The 20,663-nt window shown below is 42.4% G+C and overlaps 1 protein-coding gene across 1 annotated transcript; it reads left to right on the top strand.

Moving 5' to 3' along the window:
* The first annotated feature begins 12,788 nt into the window (after nucleotides 1-12,788).
* LOC120996407 (protein kinase C delta type-like) lies at nucleotides 12,789-16,150 on the top strand. The gene is made up of 5 exons (XM_040426332.1): nucleotides 12,789-12,805; nucleotides 13,325-13,526; nucleotides 14,534-14,662; nucleotides 15,521-15,646; nucleotides 16,004-16,150. Exons 2-5 carry the CDS (start codon nucleotides 13,467-13,469, stop codon nucleotides 16,148-16,150), a joined length of 462 nt encoding a protein of 153 aa, XP_040282266.1. The 5' UTR covers nucleotides 12,789-12,805; nucleotides 13,325-13,466.
* Nucleotides 16,151-20,663: the final 4,513 nt, after the last annotated feature.

The raw sequence follows: 20,663 nt of genomic DNA, 5'->3' as shown, positions 1-20,663 counted from the left end.
AAGGTTCCCATGGCAACAGGACGCCTCTCAGGCATCCTGCTGTCCATGGTGCTGAACAGATCTATGCTAAAAGGCATAGATCTGTTCAGACAAGTGTAAAATACAGTACAATACAATATATATTGTTCTGTACTGTATTATACAGACATCAGACCCACTGGATCTTCAAGAACCAAGTGGGTCTGGGTCAAAAAAAAAGTTAAAAAAAGTTAAAAAAGTAAAGTTTCAAAAAAACACATTTATCACTGAATAAAAAAAATAAAAATAAAATACACTACACATATTAGGTATCGCCGCGTCCGTAACGACCTGATCTATAAAACGGTCATGTTACTTTCCCCGCACGGTGAACGCCATAAAAATAAAAAAATAAAAACTATGAGGAAATTGAAATTTTGCCCACCTTACTTCCCAAAAAAGGGAATAAAAGTGATCAAAAAAGTCGCATGTACGCCAAAAAAGTACCAATCAAACCGTCACCTCATCCCGCAAAAAATGAGCCCTTACATGTGACAATGGCCCAAAAAATAAAAAAACTATGGGTCTCAGACTATGGAGATACTAAAACATGATTTTTTTTTGTTTCAAAAATGATATTATTGTGTAAAACCCTGATAAATTATAAAAAGGTAGACATATTAGGTATTGCCATGTCCGTAAGAACCTGATCTATAAAATTACCACATGACCTAACCCCTTAGGTGAACACTGTAAAAAAAATTAAATAAAAACGGTGTCAAAAAAGCAATTTTTTTGTTACCTTACATCACAAAAAGTGTAATAGCAAGCGATCAAAAAGTCATATGGACCCCAAAATAGTGCCAATCAAACCGTCATCTCATCCTGCAAAAATGATACCCAACCTGAGACAATCGCCAAAAAACTGAAAAAAACTATGGCTCTCAGACAATGGAGACACTAAAACATGTTTTTTTTTTGTGTCAAAAATGATATTATTGTGTAAAACCTAAATAAATAAAAAAGTATACATATTAGGTATCGTCACGTCCGTAAGAACCTGCTCTATAAAAATAGCACATGATCTAACCTGTCAGATGAACGTTGTAAATAATAAAAAATAAAAACAGTGCCAAAACAGCTATTTTTTGGCAAATTTTCCATTTTAATTAATTTTTTTCCATAACAAAGCAAGGGTTAACAGCCAAACAAAACTCAATATTTATTGCCCTGATTCTTTAGTTTATAGAAATGCCCCATATGTGGTCGTAAACTGCTGTATGGCCACACGGCAGGGCGCAGAAGGAAAGGAATGCCATATGGTTTTTGGAAGGCAGTTTTTGCTGGACTGGTTTTTTGACACCATGTCCCATTTGAAGCCCCCCTGATGCACCCCTAGAGTAGAAACTCCAAAAAATGACCCCATTTTAGAAACTACACACATCAAGGTATTCAAAACTGATTTTACAAACTTTGTTAACCCTTTAAGTGTTCCACAAGAGTTAATGGCAAATGGAGATGAAATTTCTGAATTTCTATTTTTTGTTACATTGCCTCACAAAAAGTGTAATATAGAGCAACCAAAAATCATATGTACCCTAAAATAGTACCAACAAAACTGCCACCTTATCCCGTAGTTTCCAAAATGGGGTCACTTTTTTGGAGTTTCTAACCTAGGGGTGCATCAGGGGGGCTTCAAATGGGACATGGTGTCTAAAAACAATCCAGCAAAATCTGCCTTCCAGAAACCATATGGTGTTCCTTTCCTTCTGCGCCCTGCCGTGTGCCCGTACAGAAGTTTACGACCACATATGGGGTGTTTCTGTAAACTACAGAATCAGGGCCATAAATAAAGAGTTTTGTTTGGCTGTTAACCCTTGCTTTGTTACTGGAAAAAAAATATTAAAATAGAAAATCTGCCGAAAAAGTGAAATTTTGAAATTGAATCTCTATTTTCCATTAACTCTTGTGAAACACCTAAAGGGTTAACAACTTTTGTAAAATCAGTTTTGAATACCTTGAGGGGTGTAGTTTTTTTAGATGGGGTCACTTTTATGGAGTTTCTACTCTAGAGGTGCATCAGGGGGGCTTCAAATGGGACATGGTGTAAAAAAGAACAGTCCAGCAAAATTAGCCCTCCAAAAACCAAACGGCGCACCTTTCACTCTACGCCCCGCTGTGTGGCCGTACAGTAGTTTACGGCCACATATTGGGTGTTTCTGTAAACGGCAGAGTCAGGGCAATAAAGATACAGTCTTGTTTGGCTGTTAACCCTTGCTTTGTTAGTGGAAAAAATGGGTTAAAAGGAAAAATTAGACAAAAAAAATGAAATTCTCAAATTTCCTCCCCGTTTGCCAATAACTCTTGTGCAACACCTAAAGGGTTAACAATGTATGCAAAATCAGTTTTGAATACCTTGAGGGGTGTAGTTTCTTAGATGGGGTCATTTTTGGGTGGTTTCTATTATGTAAGCCTCGCAAAGTGACTTCAGACCTGAACTGGTCCCTAAAAATTGAGTTTTTGTAAATTTCGGAAAAATTTCAAGATTTGCTTCTAAACTTCTAAGCCTTATAACATCCCCAAAAAATAAAATATCATTCCCAAAATAATTCAAGCATGAAGTAAACATATGGGGAATGTAAAGTCATCACAATTTTTTGGGGTATTACTATGTATTACAGAAGTAGAGAAACTGAAACTTTTAAATTTGCAAATTTTTCCAAATTTTTGGTAAATTAGGTATTTTTTTGTGCAAAAAAAATAATTTTTTTGACTTTATTTTACCAGTGTCATGAAGTACAATATGTGACGAAAAAACAATCTCAGAATGGCCTGGATAAGTCAAAGCGTTTTAAAGTTATTAGCACTTAAAGTGACACTGGTCAGATTTCCAAAAAATGGCCTGGTCCTTAAGGTGAAAATGAGCCCGGTCCTGAAGGGGTTAAAAAGTGGGTTTTGGAAATTTTCTTAAAAATTTTAAGAATTGCTTCTAAAATTATAATCCTTCTAACGTCCTAAAAAATTAAAAATGACATTTCCAAAATGATTCCAACATAAAGTAGACATATGGGGAATGTTAAGTAATAAATATTTTAGGAGGTATCGCTTCCTGTTTTAAAAGCAGAGAAATAGAAATGTTGAAAATTGCAAATTTTTCAAATTTTTGGGTAAATTTGGGATTTTTTCATAAATAAAGGTGAAATATATTGACTCAAATTTATGACTATCATGAAGTACAATGTATCACGAGAAAAGAATCCAAAGTTAATAACACATAAAGTGACATGTCAGATTTGCAAAATTAGGTCAAAAATGGCTTGGTCTTGAAAGGGTTAATTTGTTCATAGATTTCCAGGAGGAATAACAGAAGAACAGGACAATACAGAGATTTATCCTAGAGACAGATTATTTCATAAATATGGCACATGTAGTTTATGGCCATCTTTATAATGCAGATTATTGCTCCACCTTTGCAGCACATTTCATTTGATAAGTTTCCAATGAGTTCCCTAAAAATCAAAGAAAAATGGAAACTTAAATCCATTACATTCATAGAAGAAATGTATTTTCAATAAGTATTATAAAAAATAAAAAAAAAAGATGGCAGAAATGGCTGAACGCTATTGGTCAGTTCCTGCTCACATCACAACCGTGTAACCAGGGCAACTGTGGTGCCCGCATCTGAATGGTAGGTGGCAGTTGGAAGTGGCAGTTAGAGTTGACTGGCGACGGAGGACATACCAGTATCTGCTGACCTGATGGAAAGCGCTACAATGGATTCGAAGGAAGAGGAGATTGTTGTGAGGAAGAGAGGAGCGAAGAAAAGAAGAGGAATTTCTGACTCATCGGCTGATGAGCAGAAGGTGATGGAGAAAGAAGAGGAGACTCGCATCGGGAGGAAAGGAGGGAAGAAGAGACGGACCATCCTGACCTCAGCGGATGAAGAGAAGGAGACACCCAAGAGGAGCAAGAAGAGGAAGAAGAGAAGACCATCCAGCTCCTCCAAGAAGACGTCTCCTAAGGATCAGCTCATTCAAGTGAAAGAAGATGTGACTAAAGAGCCCAAATGTGCCAAGAAGAGAAAGCTCATCCTTATCTCTTCAAAAGGAGCAAAGAAGTCCCTGATCAAGGAGGACGACACCGTGAAGACAGAAGACCGGCAGGAGGACCAGAGAGTCTCAGGTAGATGCACATATACAGGAATACACAAGTTATACATCCTGGACACTTTGTTATAACTTTACATTAATCTGATCTGTAGCGCTGAGACCTGAGACAAGCAGAAGGAAGGGGCTTCCACATTTACAGCTGGGGGATTATTAGGGGTGGGGGAGGGGTACTAGCCGCCATGTATACTGGGTGCTCAGTTCCATGGAAGTGACAACAAGCCATTCTGTCTTGGTCAGGGTATTTAGATACAGGGCTGGGGCAGTAAAGTGTGAATTAGGTCATACACAGTCCAATCTTAAGCATTTCATGTTATTATAGCAATTATTTCTAATCCCCCCAATAGTATCCTGTATGAGTTGTCAGCAGAGCCTGTGCATGGACAGAATACAGGCTGTCATAAACAGCAGCCCATAGTGTGTACAGTACACACTGTAACAACCCTGCATGCACAGGAGTGATCCTGATACATGGAGCAATGTGCCCCTAATGGAAATGATTAGAAGTGGTCAGGAGCTCCAAGGCCATAGAAATGTACAAGGCCACATGCCAAGCCCATGTTTACACCTCACTGACCTCCAAGGTGACTTCTAATATTTTTAATAATGTATTCTAGGAAGTGCATTACTCCTTGTGATACACCCTGTAGCTGCTGCAGAACTTCTTTCTTTAGGCCACTTTCACATGAGGATTTTTGTAATTCAAACCCAGGAACAGAAAATACATAAGAAATGCAGAGTTTTCCATGATCCTTCCTCTCTGTGTAGGTTCCACTCTGGGTTTAGAATCACAAATACTGACCCCAATACTGACCTTAATATGTAAGTGGGAAAGAGCCCCCAGTAATGGACTGGGAGGAGGTCTGCAGCATCTGAGCTGTGTAATGCTGTTCTGCAGCAGCTTTGAAAACTCTATTTATTTAGGTGGTTTGAGGTCTATATATATTATGGGGCGAGTATGAACTCCAGGATTCGTATTCAGGGGTCTGGTCTGCAAGTTTACAAAGTTTTTGTTTTTATGGGGATCACTGTAAAAATGATGTTATCTGTATCTGGCCGGTCATTACAGTCATGGTGATACTAAATATATGTGTTTACTACATGTGCAAAATAAAATATTCTAAAACCCAGAACTTTTGTATTTATTCAACAGACCTTTAATTTTTATTGGTACCAAACATACAACTTTTTGACCACTTTTTATTCCATCGTTTGGGAGGTGAAGTGACCAAAAAGCAGCAAATCTTACATTGTGTATTTTTTTTAAGTGTTCACTGTATGGGATATTTTAATAGGTTGGAAGTTTACAGACATGGTGATACCAGTTATGAATATATGGTATTGTTTGCATTTTCATATGATAAATGTGAAAAAAAATTCATTGTTCATATTTTTTTAATGTTTTGAAACCTTTTATTAAACATTTGACACACACTGTGTATGGCGTCTGCCCTATACACTCCACTGCGAAATATGTATGTCACATGTCAGGAAGGGTTAAAGGGGTTGGTATTAAAATATCAAGATATTTTTCAAAAGAGGTGATTGTCTTAACAAGAAAAAATAAAAACAGCCAATTCACCATTTTGGGTCATCTTGTGCCACCCCCAAAAAAATTAACAAAAAGTGACAAAAAATTTGTATGTACCCACAAAATGTAGCAATAGAAACTATAGTTAATTTTGTAAAATACAAGCTCTCATACAGCTCTAAAATATAAAAAAGTTGTGGCTGTCAGAAAATCTTGATGCAAAGAAATTTTTGTTTATTCAATATAACTGCTCGTATCCAGAGGTTATGACCACTCCGCAATCCAGCAGAGGTGGCCATGCTTGTACACTATAGAAAAAAAGTGCTGGCCTTTCTGGTGGCTGGGACTGCAGGAGTGCGCATAGGCCGGCACTTTTTCCTATAGTGTGCAAGCATGGCCACCTATACTGGAATGCAGGGTGGCTGTAACCCCTGGATATGAGCAGTGTATAATTTGATGGAAAAATTAATCAAGCCAGCAAAGGAAGCAATATGGACAATCACAATACATTAGTAAGGGTCTTGTATTAACTTTCTCTACATGGTAAATGCAACTTACTGTACTGAAGTGAGACAACCCCTTTAGGGGGTTAAGGTACTTGGACTGGGGTCTGTATTTATTTAGGGGGGTCTGTTTTCTGTATTTATTTTGGAGTCTGGTCGGAGTCTGTATTTATCTATGGGTGCTAGATGCTATTAACCTCTTGCCGTCACACTAATGCCGAAAGGCGTCAGTGCGGCGGCTCTCTCAGGTCTCAATGACGCCTATTGGCGTCATCTCGTGAGACCCGAGATTTCATGTGAACGCGCGCGCTGCTCGGAGGTCATACTACAGCCTGCCAGCGATGATCATTCGCTGGCAGGCTGTAGATGTTAAAATAATCGCATCAGAAAGGTATATTAGACGCTGTTTTGTTAACAGCGTCTGATATACCTGCTACCTGGTCCTCTGGTGGTCCCTTTTGCTTGGATCGACCACCAGAGGACACAGGCAGCTCTGTAAGTAGCACCAATCACCACACTACACCCCCCCTGTCACTTATTAACCCCTTATTAACCCCTGATCACCCCATATAAACTCCCTGATCACCCCCCTGTCATTGATCACCCCCCTGTAAGGCTCCATTCAGATGTCCGTATGTGTTTTGCGGATCCACGGATCCGCAAAACACGGACACCGGCAATGTGCTTTCCGCATTTTGTGGATCCGCACATTGCCAGAACTATATAGAATATACCTTTTCTTGTCCGCAATTGCGGACAAGAATAGGACATGTTCTATATTTTTGCAGAACGGAAGTGCAGACCCGGAAGTGCAGATCCGCAATTCCGGATCCGAGCGGGACAAAGTCTGTCTCCATAGAAATGAATGGGTCTGCAAAACCGTTCCGCAAAATGCGGAACAGAATTGCGGACGTATGAATGTGGCCTAAGGGTCCATTATCACCGCCAGTAAGTTAGCTACTTGTTAGGTAGTTAGCGCCCAGCCCACCGCACCTTAGTCGCTGATTAGCGTCATCACTGTCGCTAATCAGCACTAGTACTATATAGTATCTGTAAGTGATCAAGACTGATCGCAATCAGATCTATATCAGTACATTAGGGTCACCTTAGGCTCTACAAAAAACGCAGTGTTCGCCCGATCAGGCCTGATCTTGTGCGCACACTTGCGTTCAGTCCGCCCCACCGCAGTGACAGAAATATTTTTTTTTCTGATCACTGCAAAAACACCGTAAAATCGCTGCGGCTCTATAAAGATCACTTTTGAGGGGCATGGCGAGTTCATAGATTTTTTTTTTGCCACAAGTTAGCGAAAATTGATTTTTTTTTTTGTTTTTTCTTACAAAGTCTCATATTCCACTAACTTGTGCCAAAAAATAAAATCTTACATGAACTCACCATACCCCCTCATGGAATCCAAATGTGTAAAACTGCCCTGTGAAATCCTAAAGGTACTCATTGGAATTTGGGCCCCTTTGCGCATCTTGGCTGCAAAAAAGTGTCACACATGTGGTATCGCCGTACTCAGGAGAAGTAGGGCAATGTGTTTTGGGGTGTATTTTTACATATACCCATGCTGGGTGAGAGAAATATCTCTGTAAATTGACAACTTTGTATAAAAAAATTGAAAAAAAGTTGTCATTTACAGAGATATTTCTCACACACAGGATGGGTATGTGTGAAAAGACACCCCAAAACACATTGCCCTACTTCTTCTGAGTACGGCGAAACCACATGTGTGACACTTTTTTGCAGCTTAGGTGCGCAAAGGGGCCCGAATTCCAATGAGTACCTTTTAGGAGGGCATTTTTAGACATTTGGATTCCAGACTTCTTCTCACGCTTTAGGGCCCCTAAAATGCCAGGGCAGTATAAATACCCCACAAGTGACCCCATTTTGGAAAGAAGACACCCCAAGGTATTCCGTGAGGGGCATGGCGAGTTCATGTAAAATTTTATTTGTTGTCACAAGTTAGTGGAATATGAGACTTTGTAAGGAAAAAAAAAAATAAACTTCTATGAACTCGCCATGCCCCTCACGGAATACCTTGGGGTGTCTTCTTTCCAAAATGGGGTCACTTGTGGGGTATTTATACTGCGCTGGCATTTTAGGGGCCCTAAAGCGTGAGAAGTAGTTTGGAATCCAAATACGTAAAAATGCCCTGTGAAATCCTAAAGGTACTCATTGGAATTTGGGCCCCTTTGAGCACCTAGGCTGCAAAAAAGTGTCACACATGTGGTATCGCCGTACTCAAAAGAAGTAGGGCAATGTGTTTTGGGGTGTATTTTTACATATACCCATACTGTGCGTGAGAAATAGTTGTCAATTTACAGAGATATTTCTCTCACCCAGCATGGGTACACTGCGTGCAGAATTATTAGGCAAATGAGTATTTTGACCACATCATCCTCTTTATGCATGTTGTCTTACTCCAAGCTGTATAGGCTCGAAAGCCTACTACCAATTAAGCATATTAGGTGATGTGCATCTCTGTAATGAGAAGGGGTGTGGTCTAATGACATCAACACCCTATATTAGGTGTGCATAATTATTAGGCAACTTCCTTTCCTTTGGCAAAATGGGTCAAAAGAAGGACTTGACAGGCTCAGAAAAGTCAAAAATAGTGAGATATCTTGCAGAGGGATGCAGCACTCTTAAAATTGCAAAGCTTCTGAAGCGTGATCATCGAACAATCAAGCGTTTCATTCAAAATAGTCAACAGGGTCGCAAGAAGCGTGTGGAAAAGCCAAGGCGCAAAATAACTGCCCATGAACTGAGAAAAGTCAAGCGTGCAGCTGCCAAGATGCCACTTGCCACCAGTTTGGCCATATTTCAGAGCTGCAACATAACTGGAGTGCCCAAAAGCACAAGGTGTGCAATACTCAGAGACATGGCCAAGGTAAGAAAGGCTGAAAGACGACCACCACTGAACAAGACACACAAGCTGAAACGTCAAGACTGGGCCAAGAAATATCTCAAGACTGATTTTTCTAAGGTTTTATGGACTGATGAAATGAGAGTGAGTCTTGATGGGCCAGATGGATGGCCCGTGGCTGGATTGGTAAAGGGCAGAGAGCTCCAGTCCGACTCAGACGCCAGCAAGGTGGAGGTGGAGTACTGGTTTGGGCTGGTATCATCAAAGATGAGCTTGTGGGGCCTTTTCGGGTTGAGGATGGAGTCAAGCTCAACTCCCAATCCTACTGCCAGTTTCTGGAAGACACCTTCTTCAAGCAGTGGTACAGTGCTCCATCACACGCGTCCAAGTACTCCACAGCGTGGCTGGCAAGAAAGGGTATAAAAGAAGAAAATCTAATGACATGGCCTCCTTGTTCACCTGATCTGAACCCCATTGAGAATCTGTGGTCCATCATCAAATGTGAGATTTACAAGGAGGGAAAACAGTACACCTCTCTGAACAGTGTCTGGGAGGCTGTGGTTGCTGCTGCACGCAATGTTGATGGTGAACAGATAAAAACACTGACAGAATCCATGGATGGCAGGCTTTTGAGTGTCCTTGCAAAGAAAGGTGGCTATATTGGTCACTGATTTGTTTTTGTTTTGTTTTTGAATGTCAGAAATGTATATTTGTGAATGTTGAGATGTTATATTGGTTTCACTGGTAAAAATAAATAATTGAAATGGGTATATATTTGTTTTTTTGTTAAGTTGCCTAATAATTATGCACAGTAATAGTCACCTGCACACACAGATATCCCCCTAAAATAGCTAAAACTAAAAACAAACTAAAGACTACTTCCAAAAATATTCAGCTTTGATATTAATGAGTTTTTTGGGTTCATTGAGAACATGGTTGTTGTTCAATAATAAAATTAATCCTCAAAAATACAACTTGCCTAATAATTCTGCACTCCCTGTATATGTAAAAATACACCCCAAAACACATTGCCCTACTTCTTCTAAGTACGGCGATACCACATGTGTGACACTTTTTTGCAGCCTAGGTGCATAAAGGGGCCGAAAGTCCAACGAGTACCTTTAGGCTTTACAGGGTTGCTCACTATTTAGCCCCGCCCAAAATGCCAGAACAGTAAACACACCCTACAAGGTATTCCGACCCCATTTCGGAATGTAGACCCCCGAAGGTATTCACTGGGGGGCATAATGAGTCCGTGGGAGATTTTTTTTTTTTTTACCAGAAGTTAGCAGAAATGGAAACTTTATTTTATTTATTTTTTCCTCAGAAAGTGTCATTTTCCGCTAACTTGTGAAAAAAAATTAAATCCTACATGAACTCACCATGCCCCTCCGCGAATACTTTGGGGTGTCTTCTTTCGAAAATGGGGTCATTTGGGGGGTATTTATACTATCCTGGCATTCTAGTACCTCAAGAAACATGACAGGTGCTCAGAAAGTCAGAGCTGCTTCAAAATGCGGAAATTCACATTTTTGTACCATAGTTTGTAAACGCTATAACTTTTGCGCAAACCAATAAATAAACACTTATTGGATTTTTTTTTATCAAAGACATGTAGCACAATAAATTCTGACACAAATTTGTATAGAAATGCAATTATATTTGAACAATTTTACCAGAAAAAGTTAAAAATACACTTTTTTGAGAAAATTGCGGTCTATTTTGATTAATATCAGAAAAACGAAAAATCTCAGCAGCAATCAAATACCACCAAAAGAAAGCTGTATTTGTGAGAAGAAAAGGAGGTAAAATTAAATTGGGTGCCAAGTTGCATGACCGAGCAATAAACCGTTAAAGTTGTGAAGTGCCGATTTGTAAAAAAGGGCCTGGTCACTAGGGGGGTATAAACCTGTGGTCCTTAAGTGGTTAAATAGAATAATATAGTCCCCCACCTATCACCATTCCAAGTCTATGGAACTGCTGGAGATAGCCCAGCTCTGTGTTTGGCAATGCTGATTCATTACAGTTGTCAACAATGGTCTATGAGAGTAACAGAAAGGGCCAAGACAATCGATGTGGTATTAAAGGGTTTCTACCACCAGAAATACTGTTATGTAGCTGACTGATATAGCGATGCGCTAATGTCAGCACTACATAACAGTGTGTTTCTAACATTAGTCCCTGCAGCCGTTTTTGTTACCAATTCCCGCGCCTGTGCTTCTGTATTCTCCCGGCGCCGGCTTCCTCACTGCGCCTGCACCAACTACGTTACAATGAGGAAGCCGGCACCAGGAGCGCGGCATTCAATCACTGCGCCTGCGCCGAATACAGAAGCGCACGGCGCAGGCGCGGGAATTGGTACGAGATACTGAGAAGTTTCACGTCAATCAACAGGAGCGGGGCGGGCTGGAGGGACGCGATGGGCGGCTGAAATGGTTAGTGGACAGAGTCCTCTAGGTGCTAATGACGCCCACATAGCACCTAGAGGCTCATTAGCATATCTATAAAAGTGCTTTTTTAACAAAAACGGCTGCAGGGACTAATGTTAGAAACACACTGTTATGTAGTGCTGACATTAGCGCATCGCTATATCAGTCAGCTACATAACAGTATTTCTGGTGGTAGAAACCCTTTAATGCCTCAGATAGGAATATCCCTTTAAATGTCTTATCCTGTTTTTCTATTATTTCCCCCCCAGTTGAGGACAGTGGTGTTCGGCCAACCTGCTCTAGAAGCACAATCTCCGAGAACATCAGGGGGAGATTATTATTCCATCATGTGCTCGGGCTGGGAAGTTATGGAAAGGTCGTCTTGGCTGAGGACACTTCTAACCATCAGAAGTATGCTGTGAAGATCATCAGCAAGAGATCCATGCTTGCCGACTGTGATGAGGCGGATGTGTTGGTGGAGCACCGAGTGTTACAGCTGGCATCTGGGAGCCCCTTCCTTGTCCACGCGGCCTTTGCATTTCAGACCAAGGTACACTACTGACAACCTCACTTTTATCAAATGTCTCCACTCATAACCCAATCAGTATAAAAGGGGCCAGCAGCAGTCGCTGGAGAACCCAAGACCCTTCACTGTAAGACCTGACAGAATGACTATCCATGTCAGAGCGAATGGGTCTGGTAGAACTGCAGGGACCCCCAGTTATAAGAAGAACAGGGGTCTCTGAAGAGGTAGTTTGCATACATGACCAATGCTTTATTTAAAACTCCATTAAAACACATACAATGGCTGTGTGCTCTCTGCTTCCGGGTGTGTACTCATACGCTCCGCGATCTGCAAGATGCGGCTAAAGAGGGGATGTGTGCTATCTTTTGAGGATCGGTGTCCGTTTTTCGCAAATCCGCAGTTTGCGGTCTGGAAAAAAGGATGTGGTCATGCGAATGGGACCTAAGGGTTGTCCACCATGTCTCCATCACAGGACCAGGACAGATTTATAGCAGCTACAGGAAACCATTGAAGGTTCCTATTCAATAACTGCAAGCAGAGATCATAACTGACAATCTGATACAGAAAGATTATAAAACTGTATAATCTTTCACTATATACAAAGAATAACCATTACTTAATGAAACTGGAATATCCCTTCAAGGATTACAGAAGCCACTGCTATATTCTGTACAGTAAATGTGTAAATGTGATCTGATGGTTCAATAATGCCGTCTTCTATGTCACAGATGCTTGTTCTACTTGGGCTGGAATACATGAGCTGCGGGGACCTTGATCAATTCCTGAGGGTGAAGGGGCGGCTTGACATCCCCAGTGCAAGGTAAGGCTGGATACAAAACCTCAGCTAAACGGTGAGAAGATGCCATGAAATGTTAGACACAGCGTCCTGCCTCATGTACATCACACTGATGAGATCTGCTCCCACGTTTCTTCTCTACCAAAGAAGGATTGAAGAAATGTTAGGGAATGTTTCCCCTCTTCCTTGGGCTCTGATCCTCCATCTGATATTAAAAGACATACAGGAGAACAGATCTCCCCCGTGTGACGTGAAGAAGCCTTAGTCACATTCCCAGGTATTAAAGGGGTTCTACTGGGAATGGTCAATGGTCACAAGCAACCTGTCCTAGAATGTGACTAGAACTGGTTTCCTCCAATAGCTGAGCTGATTAATGGGGTGAGGGATGTTAAGCCACCATGCAGCCCTGGCAATAAGAAATTGCCTCCTCAGTTGACAGTGATAAGATATATATTTTGCCTCTTATTTTACTGATTGGTAAGAATGTCTAACAGTCTTCTGTGTTATCCTCGCATTATATTCATTTTGTTACTTTTCTGACAGATTCTATGCCGCTGAGCTCGTGTGTGGCATCCAATTTCTCCATTCGAAGGGAATCATCCACAGAGACCTCAAGCCCGAGAACATCCTGGTGGCTGAGACGGGCCATATTAAGATCACGGATTTCGGTCTCGCACTTGACAACATGCTTGGAGACCGCACAGCCACCGAATATGCTGGGACAAAGGGCTATGTGGCTCCTGAGGTGAGAAAAAGGGGGTTTCCTCATTTCCACCATTCCATTTGTATTAAAGGGGTTTTCCAGGTTTGGAATATCGGTCGCATATTCTCAGCTTCAGCCATTAATATCACATTGGTGGAGGTCCGACTCTTGGCACCTCCACCTATTACCTGTTTGAAGGGTCCTCATTGATGGTCTGAGCTCTACCTCATTGATTACTGCACGCCATCTACTTGATGCCGGCTACTGTAGCTTCTTCTCATTGACGTGAATGGGACAAGGCTGTAATAACCTGCAGGTAGCGCCCGGCCCTTCATACAGCTGATTGGTGGGGATGTCGAGAGTCAGACCCCAACTGATCTGATACTGATGGCCTATTCTGAAGAAAGATAATGAATATTCTGAACCCAGAAATCCATTTAATAATGGTAATTATTATTATTATTAATTATTCATTTTCAGATCATTATGTATTGATGAATGCCTCATCTTAACTCATTCCTTTTTACAGACACAGGGGAAGAGTTATCAAGACTCGCACTTTCTGCGCCGGTCTTGATATCTCCGGTGTTGCTCCTGCAGTCCATGTGCCTTACCAAAAATTTACGACATCTCCGAGCGTCCGTACATTTCTGGCTTCAAATGTACCAGAAAACTGTCATAGATAAAGATAAATTATTCATGGGTGGCTGACCATGCCCCTGTGACAAAAAACAAAACAGCAATTCTGGCGTTGAGATGTTTTTTTTGTTTTTAATGGTGTTCTCTTAACAGCAATGCTTCTGTATTATTGCAAATAGTTATTTTCATGCTTTTTTCTACAGAGTGTATGAGGTGCCCCTACAGCAGCAGATGACTTTGTGGTTACAGTTTATCTGCAGCTGAATGGAGGCAGAACATCTTGTCCTCATTCAGCTAAACACCTTGTGTGACCCAATACTACGCTATGCCAGCAATGGCCACAGCCTGAGCACCTACAGTGCGGGTTTATAGTATAAGCCGTGTAGTCACTCTTCTCTCCTTTCTGGCAGATGCTGGCTGAGGAGGAGTATGGCGTCGGAGTGGACTGGTATTCATTTGGTGTCATCTTAAATGAAATTATCACCAGTGAGTGCACTTACCATCCTGCACGCTCCGGCGCTAAAGACATCATTAAAAAGGTCAGTATGTTCCTACATGACACTACTGTACTGTATACAATGTTACATGACAACCTGTGATAGGAGACATCTCCCCCTACAATGCCCCATAGTGCACCATGATCTCCTTCACTAATACTCACCACTGTAGTGTTCAGGAGGGGTCGCCCCTCAGGATAGCAATACACAACCAGCACTTCTGTAGTATACAAGGTGACAACACTGGTCTCCACCAGAGAGGATGCCGAGTAGGATGCTGGAGCCACAACTTCTCCAGCACAGACTCAGCAATAGCACAAATGTCTGCCAAGAGCTCCAAGGACTGCCCTGGAGCCAGGTTACATAGGAGCAGCAGGAAAATATCATTTCTATTCTCCCATGGTAACATTTTTGGGAATTACTGACTTAATGGATAATTGGAATGAGAGTTTCCCTTTAAAGTAAGAGCCTGGTACGTGTAGTTAATGTACTGAGGACATGTCTACACACTTAGTCCACCCCTCTGAGTTTATGTAACAAGAAGCCACAGATTTCTAAAATCTCCCATTGCTGACACTACAGCCTGAGTCCAGCATTCAGACAGAATAAACATTAGGCAAAATTTATCAAAACTACTACAAGAGAAGACAAGTGAGAAGTCGCCCAGGGAAGCCAATCAGATTGCAGATTTCATTTCCCAGCTAGCCTCTGCAAATGTAAGAAGCCAATCAGATTGCAGATTTCATTTCCCAGCTAGCCTCTGAAAATGTAAGAAGCCAATCAGATTGCAGATTTCATTTCCCAGCTAGCCTCTGCAAATGTAAGATCTGGAGTCTGATTGGTCATTGTGTTCATTAGTCGTTATAGTCACTAAGTTATAATTACATTCCTCATTTTCAGCTCCTCCGGAGAGATCCTGCCAAGCGCTTAGGAGTCCACGGGAACATCCGAGGCCATCATTTCTTCCAGCATATTGACTGGGTCTCTGTGGAAGCCCTTCGGATGGCCCCACCACACATCCCTGTAGTAAGTAAATGAAGAGAAGCTCTTCCCTGCTCTACATACACGTTATATACTGTATAGGATTCTCAATGTCAGGGGCCTGATATAGGGTGGCTACTGGCTTCACCTCAGAAAGCCGGACCTCACTCACCACGCCCCCAAACCGATTAACCACGCCCACATCGATAGTTGTTGAATGAGTAAGATGGCATGTAAGATGCTTTATACTCCTCCAGAAAGACTATATCTTATTATGGTGGAGGATGAGTACATAAGGTGATCATATTATATGTGAAAATACTACCACCAGAAGCTTCATATCAGGTCTGTGACCGCTTGTGATGATCATATCCTCATTTTCATCTATTTATTTGCTTTTAGCCATCTACACCTCAACACTGTGCCAGGCAATTCTACCTGGACAGAATGGAGGCAGCAGCGGCCAAGAATGGACCTTTACCATCTAAACATCAGGCCATTTTCAGAGGGTTTGCATTTGTCACCCAGGAAACCCTCCACCCGCTCTAATGTCATCAGAGCAATATGTCCTCCTGAGCTCCTGGAGACGGACAGAAGAACAGACCCAGGTATATAGCTGGAAATAAGTGGTGTTCCTATACAGCTGTATGAATTTCCTAATGATTCAAGATTTAAGGTGCTCCAAATGTGTAGCTTCAGTTTTCTGACCATTAGGCTTCATGTACACGATCGAATGTGTTTTGCGGTCCACAAAACATGGATACCAGCCATGTGCATCAGGCATTTTCCCGTTCCGTATGTCCCGCCATATTGTAAAAATTACTATTCTTATCCACAAATCGGAGAAGAACAGGATATGTTCTATTGTATTTTTTGCAGGGTTACATACGGCTGCATGGATGCGGACAGACGGATGACATCCATGTGCTGGCTGCATTTTTTGTGGCCCCATAAGCATTGGATCCGCCTGTGATCTGCAAAAAATACATTCAGATGTGGACCAAAAATATAATCATGTGCCTGGTGCCTTAAATGGTTGTGTAAAATCCCTCATCTTCACATGAGCACTCAGTCTTTATATATTATACCACATCCTGTGGTATCTGTATTGATTCATCCTGTCATATATCCTACAGTGTGAAGACCATGAAGAACTATGACAACAGGACCTGCGATTGGCACTGGGCTGAAGAAAAATAACATCTAGAAGACACTTGATGAGAAAGGACACTGGTCCTGGATCTCACAGATCAACGCTGGATGACTGTGAGTAAGTATACGGGCATTTGATCCAGGGACTATATCCCCACTGCCATATTTGCAGTCAGGAAGGAGTGTTTTTCCCCTTAGATCAGGACAGATTGGCAAATGTCATAAAGGGGTTTTTTCTCACCTTCCTGTGGATCAACACAGTTGCCCTTCCCCCAATTCAGCCATTCCCCTAATCAAAAGTACAATTCGGACCACCTTTTGTGGACAGATTATTTAGTAATTGATTCAGGGACTAATCTGACTGCCATGCGTGGAGTCGGGAAGGAATTTTTCCTCATGTGAAGCTGATGGCCGAGGCTCAGTGAGGTTTTTTCGCCTTCCTCTGGATTAATAATATCTGATCCAGGGAAATAGTCTGACTGCCCTAAGCGGAGTCGGGAAGGAATTTTTCCCCCTACAGGAGGTTTTTTCGCCTTCCCCTGAATCAATAAAAATCAATGGATCTAACATATCCTTGACTTTGATTTGGTATTTACACCAAATCATCTGTCCCATCATTAATAAAATTATAAATAAAATAAAATTCTCTATTCCCCCCTATATCGTTGTGTGCCTGGTTTTATTTCCACTGACGAGCCATGTGCTGCTCAGGGCTGTATTTCACTGGTCTCCTCATATGATTACATATTAAGTTTCTGCTCTACTTTCTGTAAGTAAAAAGAGAACATACGAGTTCAAGGTAAAGAAGATTAACCTCCTAACAGTCACATTAAAATTGGAAAAACCCTCCCAAAAATGTAACTTTTTTATTTTAGATTTTTATTATGTGTCTGAAGTAAATCCTGTTGGCGCACAACTCATGGGACACAATTGCATTTTTCGTCCCTTAGTGACATAATTCATTTAATCTTAAGGACCAGTAACATTTTCCCCTTTGTGTTCCAGAAGTCATAACTTTTAACCCCTTAGTGACCACCCATACATGTTTTTACGGCGGTAACTAAGGGGCCTTAGGCTGGGCCGCCGCTTTTTTTTTTACGGGGGCACAGTCTAAGCGCTGCACGGGTGAACGCTGCACATGAAAGCTGCAGCCCTGCTCTAACAGCCCGGACCGGCAGGAGTGCCGATCCGGGCTGTTTAACACTTTACATGCTGCGGGTAATGGCCCCCGCCGCATGTAAAGTGCTGTAAGAGGGAGCAAACTCCCTCTGTCTCCTATTGGCACCCCGCAAATACGATCGCGGGGTGCCGATGTGTGTGAAGGCTGCCTGGGGTCTGATGTAGACCCCAGACCAGCATTTAGTAATTTCCAGAAGGCTGCGCCAGAGAGGCGCAGCCTGCTGGTCAATGTTAGAATAGCATTGCCATTAAAATGCAATGCACTATAGGGATAGTGCATTGCATTTTAAAAGCAATCAAGAAGCTGTCTGTTATAGTCATAAGTGGTAAAAAAAAGAAAAAAAAAACTCATTTATTCAATTTAAAAAATCCCATAAAAAAAATTACGCTTTTTTTTTCTATTGAAAAAACGCTTTTCATTGAAGAAAATAGCAACAAAAAAAAATTCCCCATATGTTTGGTATTGCCGCGTCCGTAACTACCCGGACTACATAAATATCATGTAAATTATCCCCTACGGTAAACGCCGTAAAAGAAAAGAAAATGACAGAAATGCTTTTTTATTCTTAGTTGCCACCGAAAAAACGTAATAACAAGCAATCAAAAAGCGCCATTTACTCCAAAATTATATCAGTGAAAAATACAAGTCGTCCGCAAAAATCAAGTCCTCACACAACTCCATAGAAAGAAAAATAAATAAAAGAGTTATGGGTCTTGGGAAGCGGCAATACAAAAACATATATATCTTTTTTTTGCGGAAAAGTAGTAAAATGTAAAAAGAAACTATATGTATTTGGTATCACTGTAATTGTACTGACCCAGAGAATAAAGATATTATGTTATTTATACCAAAAAATTAATGCCGTAAAATTTATAATGTAAAAACCCAGTGGCAGTATTGCTGTTTTTCTCCCTCCCAGAAAGAGTTAATAAAAGTTAATCAGAAAGTTATGTGTACCCAAAAGTGGCGCCATTAAAAACTGCAACTTGTCCTGCAAAAAACAAGCCCTCATAAAGCTATATAGACGAAAATATAAAAAAAGTTATAGCTCTTGGAACGCGACAATAAAAAAAGGAAGAAAAACGCTTGGTCAGTAAGTCCCAAAACAGGCTGGTCACTAAGGCTACTTTCACACTTGTGTTCGGAGCGGATCCGTCTGGTGTCTGTACAGACGGATCCGCTCCTAAAATGCAAACGCTTGCATCCGTTCAGAACGGATCCGTCTGCATAACTGTTTTTTTCAGATCTGATTTTTCACTTTGTGAAAACTCAGATCCGACAGTATATTCTAACACAGAGGCGTTCCCATGGTGATGGGGACGCTTCAAGTTAGAATATACTAAAAGAACTGTTTACATTACTGCCCCCTGCTGCCTGGCAGGTGCTGCCAGACAGTAGGGGGCAGACCCCCCCCTCCCTCCTTTGTATTTAACTCATTAGTGGTCAGTGCGGCCGGCCCCCCCCCTCCCTCCCTTGTATTTAACTCATTGGTGGCCAGTGCGGCCGGCCCCCCCTCCCTCCCTTGTATTTAACTCATTTGTGGCCAGTGCGGCCGGCCCCCCCTCCCTCCCTTGTATGTAACTCATTGGTGGCCAGTGCGGCCGGCCCCCCCTCCCCTGTATTTAACTCATTGGTGGCCAGTGCTGCCGGCCCCCCCACCCTCCCTTGTATTTAACTCATTGGTGGCCAGTGCGGCCGGCCCCCCCTCCCTCCCTTGTATTTAACTCATTTGTGGCCAGTGCGGCCGGCCCCCCCTCCCTCCCTTGTATGTAACTCATTGGTGGCCAGTGCGGCCGCCCCCCCCCCTGTATTTAACTCATTGGTGGTCAGTGCGGCCAGCCCCCCCTCCCTCCCCCTAATTAGAATGACCGACCCCCCATCATCGGTGGCAGCGGAGAGTACCGATCGGAGTCCCAGTTTAATCGCTGGGACTCTGATCGGTAACCATGGCAACCAGGACGCTACTGCAGTTCTGGCTGCCATGGTTACTTAGCAATTTTTAGAAGCATTATACTTACCTGCGATGTCTGTGACCGACCGGGCGCTCCTCCTACTGGTAAGTGAAAGGTCTGTGCTATAAGCAATGCGCCGCACAGACCTTTCACTTACCAGTAGGAGGAGCGCCAGGCCGTTTACAGACATCGCAGGTAAGTATAATGCTTCTAAAATTGTTAAGTAACCATGGCAGCCAGGACTGCAGTAGCGTTCTGGATGCCATGGTTACCGATCGGAGTCCCAGCGATTAAACTGGGACTCCAATCGGAACTCTCCGCTGCCACCAATGATGGGGGGTCGGTCATTTTAATTAGGGGGGGGGGAGGGAGGGGTGGCCGGCCGCACTGGCCACCAATGAGTTAAATACAGGGGGGGGGAGGGAGTGGGGGCCGGCCGCACTGGCCGCCACCAATGAGTTAAATACAAGGGAGGGAGGGAGGGGGGGCCGGCCGCACTGGCCACCAATGAGTTAAAGAGGACCTTTCACTTGTATAAACTATGTGAACTGAGTATGCTGCCATATAGAGCGGCGCCCGGGGATCTCACTGCACTTACTATTATCCCCGGGCGCCGCTCCGTTCTCCGGTTATAGGCTTCGGTACCTTTGCTCCTTAAGTTATAGTAGGCGGGTCTTCCTTTGTCCTGTGGGCGTCTCCTTCTCCTAGGCTGCAGCGCTGGCCAATCGCAGCGCACAGCTCACAGCGCACTTGAATGAAGTGGGTACTTGTATTACAC

Source organism: Bufo bufo, chromosome 1, assembly GCF_905171765.1.
Source record: "Bufo bufo chromosome 1, aBufBuf1.1, whole genome shotgun sequence".
Lineage (NCBI taxonomy): Eukaryota > Metazoa > Chordata > Amphibia > Anura > Bufonidae > Bufo > Bufo bufo.
Note: the sequence above shows the minus strand (reverse complement) of the source record. Positions and strands in the feature narration are given on the sequence as shown.